Here is a 13,303-nt window from a genome sequence, read left to right as displayed (position 1 = left end):
CTGATGTACTCCTATTTCTTAATCAAATGCAAGATTCTTTCAATAAAGTCATCTCTAATTTTATTTCCAACAAAAAAGAAAACAAGTACATTCTTATTTTTATCCTCATGTTGACTTGTATCGATACATAGAATTAGTAGGGTACAGCACTTTCATGCTTTTATAGCGCATATATAGTTTGTCTTTACACTGTTTACACTGAGAAATAAAAATTCACCCGTAATTAGATGCTTCAGAGACGGAGTAGTAGTACTAAGAAAAATTTTATATTTGTATGTACACATCGAATGTAAACTATTGTTTGCAGTCTGATAATTAATTTCCAGCAGAACATAATACGCTTTATGTAACGATCTAATTACAGGCTCATAGACTCATTTGAATGCAAACATTTAATATATCTCACAGATTTCATTCATTCTTCATATTTTACTTCACAATTACATACGGTCGCGTAATCATATAATTTTCACGTATCTCAATTGGTCTGGATTTTCTATGACAGAAAACAACAGAACAAAACATGTTCCCGCAATAAAAGTATTCGCACTTACGATAAACGACTTTATTCGCGATGTCACAGCAAAAAAATCCAAGTTAAAATACGTAATTATAAATTGTCCTCGTTTACTGTGTCCATTAATTAGTACAGTTATAAATATGTAAGAAATATCTTATTAAAGTATACAACACATCGGAATACTTTTCAAATGGAAGCTGCTATAAATAAATTAATTCCTATGTCTCTCTCGCGTAACAAGAAAAATGTGAAAAAAAGGCTTTTGCATCGTAAGAGGAATATTTATAATAATTTACAGTATTACATTTTATATTCCATTTTCGAATAAACTGTATTCGCACAGCACAGTCTGTGATCCTTATTTGTTTCCACCTTCAGAAAATAGTATGAGAGTAATTATTCGCAATAAATCAATTATCTCCCATCATCACAAGGTTCTTGTCGGAATAGGTTCGTTGGGAAAACTTGGGCCAGTCGTCAGACGAACGGTCCAGTCCAATGTCTGACGTGAGTAGTGTTGTTGGTAGACGAAACACCATGTTTCTCTAATACAGCGGTTGCTTTAATTTTATTCTTATATTTCACGTCTTTCGGTTTCAACATACTTTTGTGGTTACTCAGCAACCTTGAGGGCGTCAATATCGATTTATTGCTCAGACCCGTTGCTTCTAGGAAGTGATCATAACCGCTGCTTAAATTGGTCGTCGTAGTAACAGGAACATTATTATTGTCTTTGGTTGTGGCAGTTTTCTCGTTCTGACTAACCGTGGCCCCAAGATTGTTAAGTCTCTCTGAGCCATCGCCTTCTGGTCTGTCTGGATCATCGGATAGATTGCACTCGTCAAGATTAAACTCTTCAAAATTTTGCCTGATGTCGAACTCTTGATCGAACTCGGAATGGACGTGTTTCTCCTTCGTTTTATTCCTTTCTTTCGTTTGCTCTTCAGATTCGCCGCCGATCTTGAACTCTTCAAAATGGCGAACCATGTTCGTTACCCTTGGCACCTTCCTAGCCTGCTGCTCTCCATTCGTTTCAAGACTATTCTGTCGCGTCTGGAACGAGGAACGAACATTATTGAATCTATTCTTCCAGAAATTTCCTTCCTCGTTCGTCCCTGCAACTTTATTAATGGCGTCGTCGAAATTTAAACTTCTCGCGGAAGTTACGTTTATTCCTGCCGACTTTAATGGCGAGGATATGAAACCGAAAATCTTCTTGCTGTGCTCGGAGGAACCGGACTCGAGCAACGGCTGCTTCTTCCGTGTCTCATCGATCAGAAACGAAGGACTAGGGATCTTTTTCAGGATCAACGTATTGTTTTTGAATTGCGGTTTAGGCGGTAACGCCGGTGGCGTTTTAGGGGCAGGCGATATTATTTCCGGCAGAGACTCGATATCCTCGTAATCGAGGTTCTTCGCTATAGTCAATCCTTTGGAAGAAATTTGCAGGCAGGTCTTCTCCTCGATCATCTCCAGCTTCATAGGAGGACTTGTTGTACCGACCGCTTTCGTTTTCTGCGCCTGCGAACAGGGGAACGTATTCCTCGCTTCCTCAACTTCTACCTTTGGCTCTATTATGACAATGGGAATGGCTTTTGATTCTTCCGACTCTTCCTCCAAACTTGACTCGTGACTGGAGATATTTGTAGTAATGTTCGTAGGAACAGTTTGCGTAAGACTCATTCCAAACTCGTCTTCAGTAGCGGAAGGCTCGAAACTGTTCGCAGGAACATCATGGAACTCGGTGGCCGGTACCTGTTCCATGTTAGGTTCTTCGGAATTTTTCCTTTCCATTTCAGAACCCACCGATTCGATGTCCGACAGTCTCGCTGGCTGAAACCGGACGATCCTCCCTCGATGCTTGAATCTTCTAGGCACGGAAAGTATGCTCTCCTCCTCCTCCATATCTCTCAAAAGAATCTGGTTCACGCATTCCAAGACGGAGTTGTGGTTGCTATTTGGTCGATACGTGCTGTGCCTGAAAACGTCGTCGTTGATTCTGTCCTCATCCGGATCGCTGTACCAGTTCCCGCTGGTTTCTTCCGTGTTCTGCTCTTCAATTTCCATTTTTTGGGCTCTGAAAAATATATTCAAATATTAGCTCGAGCCAACATTATTTTATTATTACTAGACTTAAAAATTGCTTATCTTATTATACGTTTCTCATCATTATTATTAGCTCGTACCTGTCCAATAATTTTTCAAGTTACTTACGACTAGATTCAATTAGGTTCAATCAGGTTCATCAGTACCAAAAGGTCCGTTAATTACAAATATCGAAACTTTAATAAATAAGTGCAAATAATTTTGATACAAGTTCACTAAACATTCTTTCGAATCCTATTGTCTGTTAATAAAGTATTTAATAAAAATCGAAGGTCTTGGTGCAAAAACCAGGTTTTAATTCGAGTCCAGTTTTTAGTCAAATTATATTGGTTGAAGTTCTACGTATTTTTGTATACTGCTGATTGTTTTGCGCAAGAATGAAACACAGTTTTCAAAGCCTGGCCTTATCCAGTTTTTGAACTAAGATCCTCAATTGTTCATACATTGATACTCACATGCTATTTTCAGTGGCGTTGTTGTTACCACCGTCGTCGTTGTCACTATTATTACTACTGTAGTCCTCATTCGTTTTGGGCACTTCCGCCACAACAGTCTCGGTTTGCTCCTGGTTCCTAGTGTTGGTCTCATTGCAAGCATTAACGTAAATGGGCTCTTGTTCGTTCTCCTCGTCCTCCGAGGCAAAATTACAGTCCATCCCATCGTCCTTGCTCTCAGTCCTCGCGATGTTCGTAGCCTCTATCACCTCAATCTCTTTGCTAGCTTTCTGGGGTTTTAATCTACTTATACCTATCTTCTTCTTGGGCAACTTGGCGGTTTTCTCGACGATCATGGTGTCCTCGTCGTCGTTGTCGTCGTCGAATATCATCGTGATCTCATTCTCACTGTCGGTGACCATGGTCGGTGTACATCTGCTGGACTTGTTCAGCGTCGAGCCAGGCGAGACGTCCGTGCTCTCGCCTTCGCAGAAACCCTCTGTGCTCAGCAACGAAGGACTGCCCTCCGTGGTGGTCGTGATAATGGACACGTCCGTGTTCTCGCTACTAGTTAGACTCGTTTTCGAGATATCGCTGCCGGCGAAGCTGTGGGTCTTCTTCACTCCTCTGTCCAAGCCCTCGAGCGTAACAGGTACTTCCGAAGGATTCAACTTCGTGATTATCTCGCATTTCAACGTCTGAATGTCCTTGCTAATACTGTTGTCTTGCCTGAGGTCCGCCTAAAATTGAGACATTCGGGTTTGCATTCCATTTTTACATTCTGCTTTTGTTTTTCCGTGCAAAAAGATTTAACGACTTCTTTTCAATGTATTGCATACCAGTCGGTGTTTAATGGGCTTTAAAAATCTATGATTCACAGACAAGGATTTCTTAAGAATTTCTTGTTTCGCTCGTATTTCAGTAACACGATCTAGTTGGTTCTTTTGGGATTATTATTTAAAAGAGTATTTTCAAGATCCTTTTTCATCGAGAATTCTATTAACAGACTTCCGGCGGATAAAATGTTAACACATTATTTACTGGCGTCTAGTTCATAGATTTTAAACTTTTCGATTAACAAGTTGAGAACGTGGTAAAGAATTGTTCACATCAATGGTAATTTTTGTCATGATTTAACAAGCTAGCCTCAGAAACGCAATCCAATTTTTTAAGTGCCAAAGTGCGTTCTGAGCTACGACTATATCTGTACATTTACACAATTTACAGAAGACACGTTAATTTTTACATTTAAAATTCTACCTTTAAAAAACGTTATGCAAGGTATACACGGTATATATGAGTCTTGAGTTTCTTCAATGTACATAAAAGTCCTTTATGTATATTTCAGCTTATGACCTTTTAAAATATTGATTTTCCGTAATATAAAGTTACAAACATATTATGCGCCGAGCAACGAAAATATTCACAACTTTTGTGATATCGTACACAAACATGACAGTGGTGTGATCAACTTTTGTTTTTCTAGACATTTTGTTAATGTTAATATCTGACTAATAATAACATTCGAATTAGTTTATAAAAGAATAAGTGCAAATTTAAAAAAATGAAAAGGTTATTCTATTTTTAAACGACCTAGTGACTTCTGGGCCATACTGTACTAATATATATATTTTTTATAATAACAATATAATATGTATGGCTCCAATTTTGTATTGTTAATGCCCGGTTAATACAAACAATAAAATTATTTATACCAATATTATATTTTAGACAAATGGGCAATGTTCGACCTAAAAAGGTTTAGTTTCCTAGAAGGGATAGTTTTGCGAGTAAATTTTAACTATGTTTTAACTACTATGTTCTTTGTACAGTAGTATCTCCGTAACTGTGGTATCGTCGAGTCTTCCGAGCGACAGTTCTAGTAGAGGTGCTACTTTCTTTGGAGTTTGCCGATTGTAGAGAAGCATAAATAACGATTGAAAACGAAAGAAGGTGCTGTGATTCGATGCTTGGCCTCTCTGACTCTTTTTCTTTTCCGTTTGCCGTGCTCTTTCACGCCTGAAACTTTAATCGCTTATTACACGAGTAACTATATCGTGTTGTTTCGTGTGATATTAATTAGAAAAACGAGACGAATACGATGGTAAAAGAGTTTAAGGGGAAAAAAAAGGGAGAAAAGTTGCAATCTTTGGCTTTGCTTGCATTAGTGTGAGTCTGACGATACTCGATTGCTCGCTGGCTCGGTCGTCGAGCGTGTTTATCGCTTGACTTGGTTCCAAGGGGGATCCCCCCCCCCCCCGTGGCGGGGATAAAATGTTGACAGTTACGGTAGAAACCTTTGCGACAGTTACGGAGATAATACTGTAGTCGGGTTCCGCGGTGCACTGTAGGGAGGGAATAATGTATTGTCATATTTACTTCGACGTTGGAGGATTGCAAGTGACACTCGTCGATCGCGTTCGTCGTTTCCATCTTTATCGATGCTTTGCCAAGTGTTTGCTCGCGTTTGCACTTGATATAGTTCTTGGTGTAACGCCTGAGCCTCGCGATCTCCAGCTGTTGGTTCCTAATGACGTTGTCCTTCTCGCACAGCAGTTGCCTAATCGATTTCTGCTCCTGCTTGAGCCTCGCCTCCAGAACAAGCAGAGCGCGGAGTATTCGCGAGAGTTGCTGGTCCCGGAGACTCTTCTCGGATTCATGACCCGCGGTGCGATTGTCCAGCTCTTTCACCAGGTCACGGCACCTTTTCGTGGCCGCCTTCAAGGCTTCCTGGGTACGAACCAGCTCCTGTTTAAGCGTTCGCACCTCGGTTTCCATCTGGAACATCATACCGAACAATTACACGCGCGCACAAGCCGATTATTTATTTACTACGTGCCCTATAACGTTAGGCCCCTGTATAACGCGTGCAAACAATTGTTTAACCATCATACTACCAACTTTCTAAAATTCTGTACAAATTTTCCAAGATACCTTTCAAGATCACGACATAATCTAAATCTTTTAAAGAAATTAAATAAACTTGATGTTCGCAATTATCGTACAATAGCGAAAATCAGTGTACAAACATGTGCACAAGAGGTCACAAGATACTCCAGTATACCAGTTAAGGATTAGAATGATTGTATATATGTATCTTTTGCGGCAGTAAGTGTACAGTCGTCTAAACAAAATTCTTTATACGTTTATCGTATATTTATTGTCACATAAAACGCATATGATACAATCCTTTTAAATAGTTTTTTGATTACGCTATACGGGAGTCGCTATGTGGAATTATCCATTCCACGAGTTCTTTCTTTAGACAAATATAATTATATGTTTTCAAAAAGAAATCCTAGCAGTAGTTAAAAAAAATATATTAACAATTTTTCACTATTTGTAGTTTAACATTAGAACTACCGGGGGCCATCGAAATGACGGATATCAGATTCTTTGTTTCACAATTGTTGAGACAGTTGTTTACGCTTATTTATTCAGACGTATTACAGTGAAATTCCTGTATCGGGTTATCAATTGAACGTTCATTCATTGAAGATTTTTAAAATACTAAAACATAATTACAACCATATTTAATCACCGCGATAGACACATCGAATAAATATCATAAATAATAGCGTAAATCTTTACGCAAATTCTCATTTTCATGAATTGTTTTGTAAAAATCTGAAGCTGTGAGGGAACAGTGCTTTGTATTGACTAGGAAGTTCCTTGTGCTAAACACGAAATACAACAACTAATATTTATTAACATGCTGTTCTTCTTGCATTGTACAAATTTAGGCGTGCCGTAAATGCACGAATAATCCCAGCAGTTTCTATTGATAAATAAAGACAAATAAATCAATGAAAAGAAGTATGCTCGTAAATGTTTTTGAGTACGGTGCGTAGAGAAAGCGTCGAACTTTCTGCAGTACAGTGAAGCTCGAATTGACTATCGCATCGTCGGTATTGATCACTTGGCAGCGTTTCGATGCACGCGAACAGTGCAGGTCGCGAAACCGAATAGCCAACGGGGACTCTTTTACTGCGAGACCCAAGAGATGGAACAATGGGGGGAACCACGAAAGACGAGAAAAGACCTTCGCCCAGCTCCGCAAGGAGGAAAGTCTTGAAGGCTGACTTCTTCGTCGGGACCCTGCGGATCCGTCCAGGTGTAGACAACACGAAAACCGGAAGGACCTGACCTGCGAGAGCTGGTAAGCCAACCGAGCAATAAAAAGGATCCGGGGAGTCAGCCGAAATGAAACGGGGATTCATTGTTCGGCCCTTGGCTCAAAGTCTGCTCTATTCTATGCTTCTACCATCGTGAGATCACTACGAACCTTGCCAAGCTGGATTGTTGTTTTCGAGATTAGGTGTGTCGGCAGAAATGATTTTAATATGACGGTCAAGTGTCAGTTTGAAAATATTACTCAGTTTGTACGGGTATCATATTATGCAATAGTAGACTCCGGATTTTATTGCAGTTATGACAAAATAGGTGAAACTCAAAACAGTAAAACCATTGATTGAATTGAAAAATTATATTATATTATTTAAAGCTGACTAAAACTATAAAACAACTAATTTCCATATACTTGGTTCCTGATTCTTGCGATTAACATAATTTTATAACTTGTATCAAACTTTTGTATTATTCTAAGACATTATTTTTATTATTTTCGGTACAATTGAATGAATTTATATTTAACATTTCACATAGCGGTGTTATTAATGGATGTACTACTAGGGCTCCGTCCATCTTGTACTCATAAATTTCTATTATAACGTTGTACACTTTAATACTTGAAATTGATTATATTTTATAAAAAAATAATTATGTTTTTAGTCCAATCAAAGTTCATCTAATATATACATACATTAATAGGAAAACGACAGTATATTTGAATTGAAAGTGTTAAAGCAGAAATTGTCTGCATTAATTGCATGATAATGAAGCTACGCAGACGTTTATTTCTTTTTTGAATAGCTTTAGTAAGTTGAAAGTAATGCGTGTATAAGTATTTCATGAACAACCAAAGATTTCTTTCGGTTATGTTTTGCTTAAAATTAGTGAATAGTTTATACTCGTAGAGTATACTTAAAAGGTACAAGACTATGTAAAATTACATATTATATTATATAAAATTGTATGAGAGTGAAGAGGGGAGTCATAACACCCGAGTATTTGTAGGTTTTTCACTTTTTCATGGAATTTTTTTCTCTATGTTTGTTCACTATTAAAAGGGAGTATAAAAATTTGTATGGGACAGCATTATTGCAGCAAAGGTCAGTTTTCGAAAACTAAACTGAAAAGTTGAATCCGTTTATGAGCAGCACGATCCCCCATTCGCTGAAAGTTTGTAGGACAGATTCGAATAAAACAATAGCGGTAATGTACAGTGAAACAAAGTTCGACAATTGTCAGGAAGCGGGCTCGAATCCGCGTCGTAAATTTCCTCAGCTTGGTTCCGTTACCTTGAAATGTTCCTTAATTGAAAAGACGCGTTCTCCTTCTCGCTGCGATTAGCATCTCGCGATTTAATTGCACGCCCGGAGACTCGTCGAATCTCGTCAAATTATTTTTGCTCTTTGCTTGCAATTCGATATTCCGGTGCAATAAAAATGCGAACCGATAGCACAAATTCGTGGTCACTTTTCGAAGTGAGCGAAGAAGTAGAAATTCACTTTCGTTTAGTCTCATTTTGTTAGTAATAATTGGAAAATTAGTGGATCAAATTCAAAACGGTGAAAATATTTAAGGAATTTGACTGTTTCATTATTGTTGACTTGTTAAAATAAGTAAAAAAAGAAGTAAATGTGCAAGAGTATGTAGTTCCTATATCTTCTAATTAATGTAGACAAATTTCATTTTGCATACAAATCCGCAATTCGGTAATAACGCACTGAAATTTCGTTCACTGCGTTAAACACACAACGTGAACTAATTATATGCTCATTAATTCGCGCGATAAAGGTGTCTCATTAGCATTATTATTTATTACATTATGGATAAGATACAGCGAATTAAGAATTGCAATTAGACGGAATGAAATGTAATTTTATTTAATTGTAGTTCTCCTAATCTTACAGAAAATATGATCGAATTCAATTGCTACGCAATAAAAATGGCGAAACTAACAAAGAGTTTAGTAGGTTAGTGTAAGAAAAAATTAGAACGAATAGAACAGTATTTTTTTCTCACATGTGAAAATTTAGTAAATAACGGAAAACTGTAACCGTTATTACAAATAGAACCGTTAGGATCCCATATGTTTAACATATTCGTCGTGGATGACGCCATTTGGCGGTTTCGCTTACTTAAATATGTACGCATCGCCAATTAACATGTGTGACCGAGTTTCTGCAAAAGTAACTGTAAATAACTGAGTAATATTCACACGGTAGGTTCAATATTATAGTAATTTGGTTGCAAAATGATATAATACGATATTATCTCCTAGCGGATCTAAGGTGAACACGATAACCCCTTGCAGTACACTGATGCATTTCCATTAAGCCATTACATCTTTTGGTAACAAAACATTGTGATATTGACATGATTTAATGAAAAATTTAGATTGTGCAAACAATCGAAGTAATATTTGTTTAAAGAAGGACGTAAATATATTCTTTAATTTGATAAGTAGCCCAAAAGTTAAGAATATTCTCTCCTCGCTATTTCTACTTTAATATAATCAGTGCAATCATAACTTATTATGCAATCAATATTGACGAACGTCAATAAAAACGTCTGGCTCTCTAACTTTGCCTCGATTCTGAATTAGTACGTACTACGCATAGTTTTTTAAAATTATGAACAACATGAATATTCTTATTTTAAACTCATCCCATCTTACATTAATATTTTATTTTCCTCACAAGAAATTTACAAAGTTAATTATTAATCTTCCCTTCTTATTGGTGCTTCAATATTATACTCAGTTGTAAAAATAAAAGACGGAGTTATACGAATGCTATGTATTTTGATTCATCGATAACTGATCAGAGAAATGATTACTAAACTAATTCTTCAATATTCTAAACCTTCAGAATTATTTCTAACTTTCAAGAAAATACAAACTCATATTACTTTATTTAAAACTCATTATAACCTGAAGCTTTAGATTTAACAGACACAATCTCTTCGTCAACGTTTCTAAATAACAAGCTGTTTAAATTGCAAGTAACCCGTGCAGGTAATTAAAGGTTGAAAGTCCAACTGGACCGAATGCAACAGCTGGTTCCCCTGCGTGCTGCAGGGTTACCAATGCAACTTCACCTGCGGCGGCGGTATAGAGTATAAAGCATCGATCTCGCATGATTTATTCGAAGAATAATAGTCAAAGCAGTCCCATATGCTTTATTCGATATTCGGCAGCCTTTGCATGGCGGGACATTGAGTCGTATGCATAAAAGCAAGTAAAAAACCATTTACTATGATAAGGGACCCAATTACTGTGGGGGTACCAATTACTGTATCTATATTAATTATACTTATTTTTAAAGCATAATGAATATTAAAAAAGAGATATATAACATATATATATATTAACTGATTTTAATGAAAAAATTGTAATATCTCTTTTTTTAATATTCATTATGCTTTAAGGACAAGTATAATTAACATAGACACAGTAATTGGTATCCCCACAGTAATTGGGTCCCTTAATCTATTGATTTTAAAATACTTGCTGCAGTATACATGAAGGCTGAAGTATTTATTAGAACTAGTATCTACGGAATTTTCTGGTAAATCCTGGTTAAATACGTATGCATAATAGGCACGCAGTATTTAGTAAGAAGTTCGAGTAAATACCACTGTTATTTTAAGTTTGCTAGTATCTTAATTTCTCCTCAGTCATAATCATGAGACGTTCATGCAAATTCGTTCTTTCAAAGGTTTACAAAATTCGAAGGATCCATGGATCCTCGAGAGTGTCGTGCCCAGTTCAGGTTCGAACAATATTGTGTATCTTGGCGGATACATTTTTAGACAACATGAACAACTGTTATTCAGGATGTTGGTATTCATTAAAGTACAGTTAGCCGAACGATAACTGAAGTTACTTGCAAAATCTGTGCTGAACAGATCCAACAATAAAATTCGATTTTCCGTGTTGTATACGGTATACATAGAAGCAGTCGTCTGTACACACGTCGAAATACTCGGAGGACCATCAGAGCAAAATCTGAAGATTCCACTAAAATAAGCAAATTCTACTAATTAAGCAAATACTTGAACTACCAAGTAAGTATACTAGTACTACTTACTTGAGATTTTCCAATATTCACTACCTAGTAAAAGATTGTGTATAGGAAGTCTAATATTTATTAGTAGGTACCATTTACTTGAGATTTTACAATATTTCTTACCTAGTACTAGTAAAAGATTGTGCATACGAAGTCTAGTATTTACTAGTAGCATTTACTTGAGATTTTACAATATTTGCTGCCTAGTACCAGTAAAAGATTCTGCATAAGAAGTCTAGTATTTACTAGTACTACTTAATTGAGTTTTTCCAATATGTACTACCTAGTACTAGTAGAAGATTGTGTATCGGAAGTCTAGTATTTACTAGTACTGCATACTTGATATTTTCCAAAATTCACTATCTAGTACTAGTAAAAGATTGTGTATAGGAAGTCTCGTATTTACTAGTAGGTACTATTTACTTGAGATTTTACAATATTTCTTACCTAGTACTAGTAAAAGATTGTGCATACGAAGTCTAGTATTTACTAGTAGCATTTACTTGAGATTTTACAATATTTGCTGCCTAGTACCAGTAAAAGATTCTGCATAAGAAGTCTAGTATTTACTAGTACTACTTACTTGAGTTTTTCCAATATGTACTACCTAGTACTAGTAGAAGATTGTGTATCGGAAGTCTAGTATTTACTAGTACTGCATACTTGATATTTTCCAAAATTCACTATCTAGTACTAGTAAAAGATTGTGTATAGGAAGTCTAGTATTTACTAGTAGGTACTATTTATTTGAGATTTTCCAATATTCGCTGCCTAGTACTAGTCAAAATGGCAGGAATTCGGCTGTAAGCCGTCCGATTGGGTCATTCCACTTGAACTTTCGGTTCTAGCCGAATTATTGGCTGAAGTGTGTGACGTCAAAGCCTAACCATTGGCTGCGAGCGAGGACCTCTCTTGCCTATGTATCGTAGGTACTATTTACTTGAGATTTTCCAGTATTCGCTGCCTAGTGCTAATAACAGATTCTGCATAAAAAGTATAGTATTTACTTTAACTGAATATATAGAAGCATTTGCTTATTTTCATGCATGCGGCCCAATGAATTTGCAATAAATTTGCGGAGCGGCGTCGTTTTCGTTCAGCAGGAAGAACGGTGGCAAAGAGATTCGTTGTCAGTGGCGCAATAAACCGGAGCCCGGGAGTGAATTTATGGAAGCAACGGATCGCAGGAAGCCGCAAATTTTCGCGGCTGTACACGCGGTGTAATTACAGTGGCTGCTGCAAGAAACGTATCCGAGAGCGGCCGCAGGCCTCTTCCTCGGCGGTTTTCTTTCGCCGCCAGGGAAAGTAAATCGAGATCTTCGATTTTCGAGTTCGCCACGTCTCCGTCCACACACATCTCTTCTCGCAATACCACCTGCGTCCGATTGTGCGCTAAGTTACAGCCGCAATTAATATACCCTTTAATCTATCGGCTGCGCCACGGTAAATCATGCCGTCTTCTAATGATAAGCTTGTTTTTCTTGAACACCCGGGACACGCTGTAATTTCACGGCGACGTATCCTATCGTGTGTCCGTCCGCCGTGTTTTTTCCGCGTTTCGAGAAGATCAATTTTCGTGTCTTTGAACAGTTTCATGCACGCGCACGATCTAACGCTTTGCACGATTGTTCTAGGTTGTGTAGCCTGAGTATGCACGGAGATCAGTGTAGGAACAAGAGTTATTTGATACGACGTATAAATAAATAATAAATTAATTAATTCGAATAAATAATTCAAATTTATCTGTTACTTTTTATTTAGGTTAATGTTCGCACAATGTGTAACTTTATGTCTGACTTTAACGTCTTTCTGCAAAATAAAAATGGTTTACGTTGGTTATAAGATGCCGGGAATAGAAATTTCTTTCTTCCTTTGACAATCGGAATAAGTTGACGAGAATATATCTATGGTCTTAAATTATTTTTATCTCTCTGTTGTCTTATATTTCACCCACTTATTTTTCCTATAAATGCATCAAATCCGCAGTTTAGTTATTACTTCCATATTTAATCACGCATCATAATCACTATTCGTCAAGTAATTACGAG

General features: G+C 37.1%; 1 protein-coding gene across 5 annotated transcripts in view; it reads right to left on the bottom strand.

Annotated features, from left to right (window-relative positions):
- Positions 1–552: 552 nt before the first annotated feature.
- The window catches only part of LOC143363178 (uncharacterized), a 108,841-nt gene continuing 96,090 nt past the window's right edge, over positions 553–13,303 (bottom strand). For all 5 annotated transcript variants that reach the window (XM_076803780.1, XM_076803777.1, XM_076803787.1 and 2 more), the window contains 3 exons: positions 5,440–5,838; positions 3,082–3,800; positions 553–2,597 (listed from right to left, as the gene is read on the bottom strand). In XM_076803780.1, the coding sequence (XP_076659895.1) occupies positions 998–2,597; positions 3,082–3,800; positions 5,440–5,838 (2,718 nt within the window). In that variant the 3' untranslated portion in view covers positions 553–997. The remainder of the gene's footprint in view (positions 2,598–3,081; positions 3,801–5,439; positions 5,839–13,303) is intronic.

This window comes from Halictus rubicundus, chromosome 2 (assembly GCF_050948215.1).
Source record: "Halictus rubicundus isolate RS-2024b chromosome 2, iyHalRubi1_principal, whole genome shotgun sequence".
Classification (NCBI taxonomy): domain Eukaryota; kingdom Metazoa; phylum Arthropoda; class Insecta; order Hymenoptera; family Halictidae; genus Halictus; species Halictus rubicundus.
This window is presented reverse-complemented; position numbering and strand designations above follow the sequence as displayed.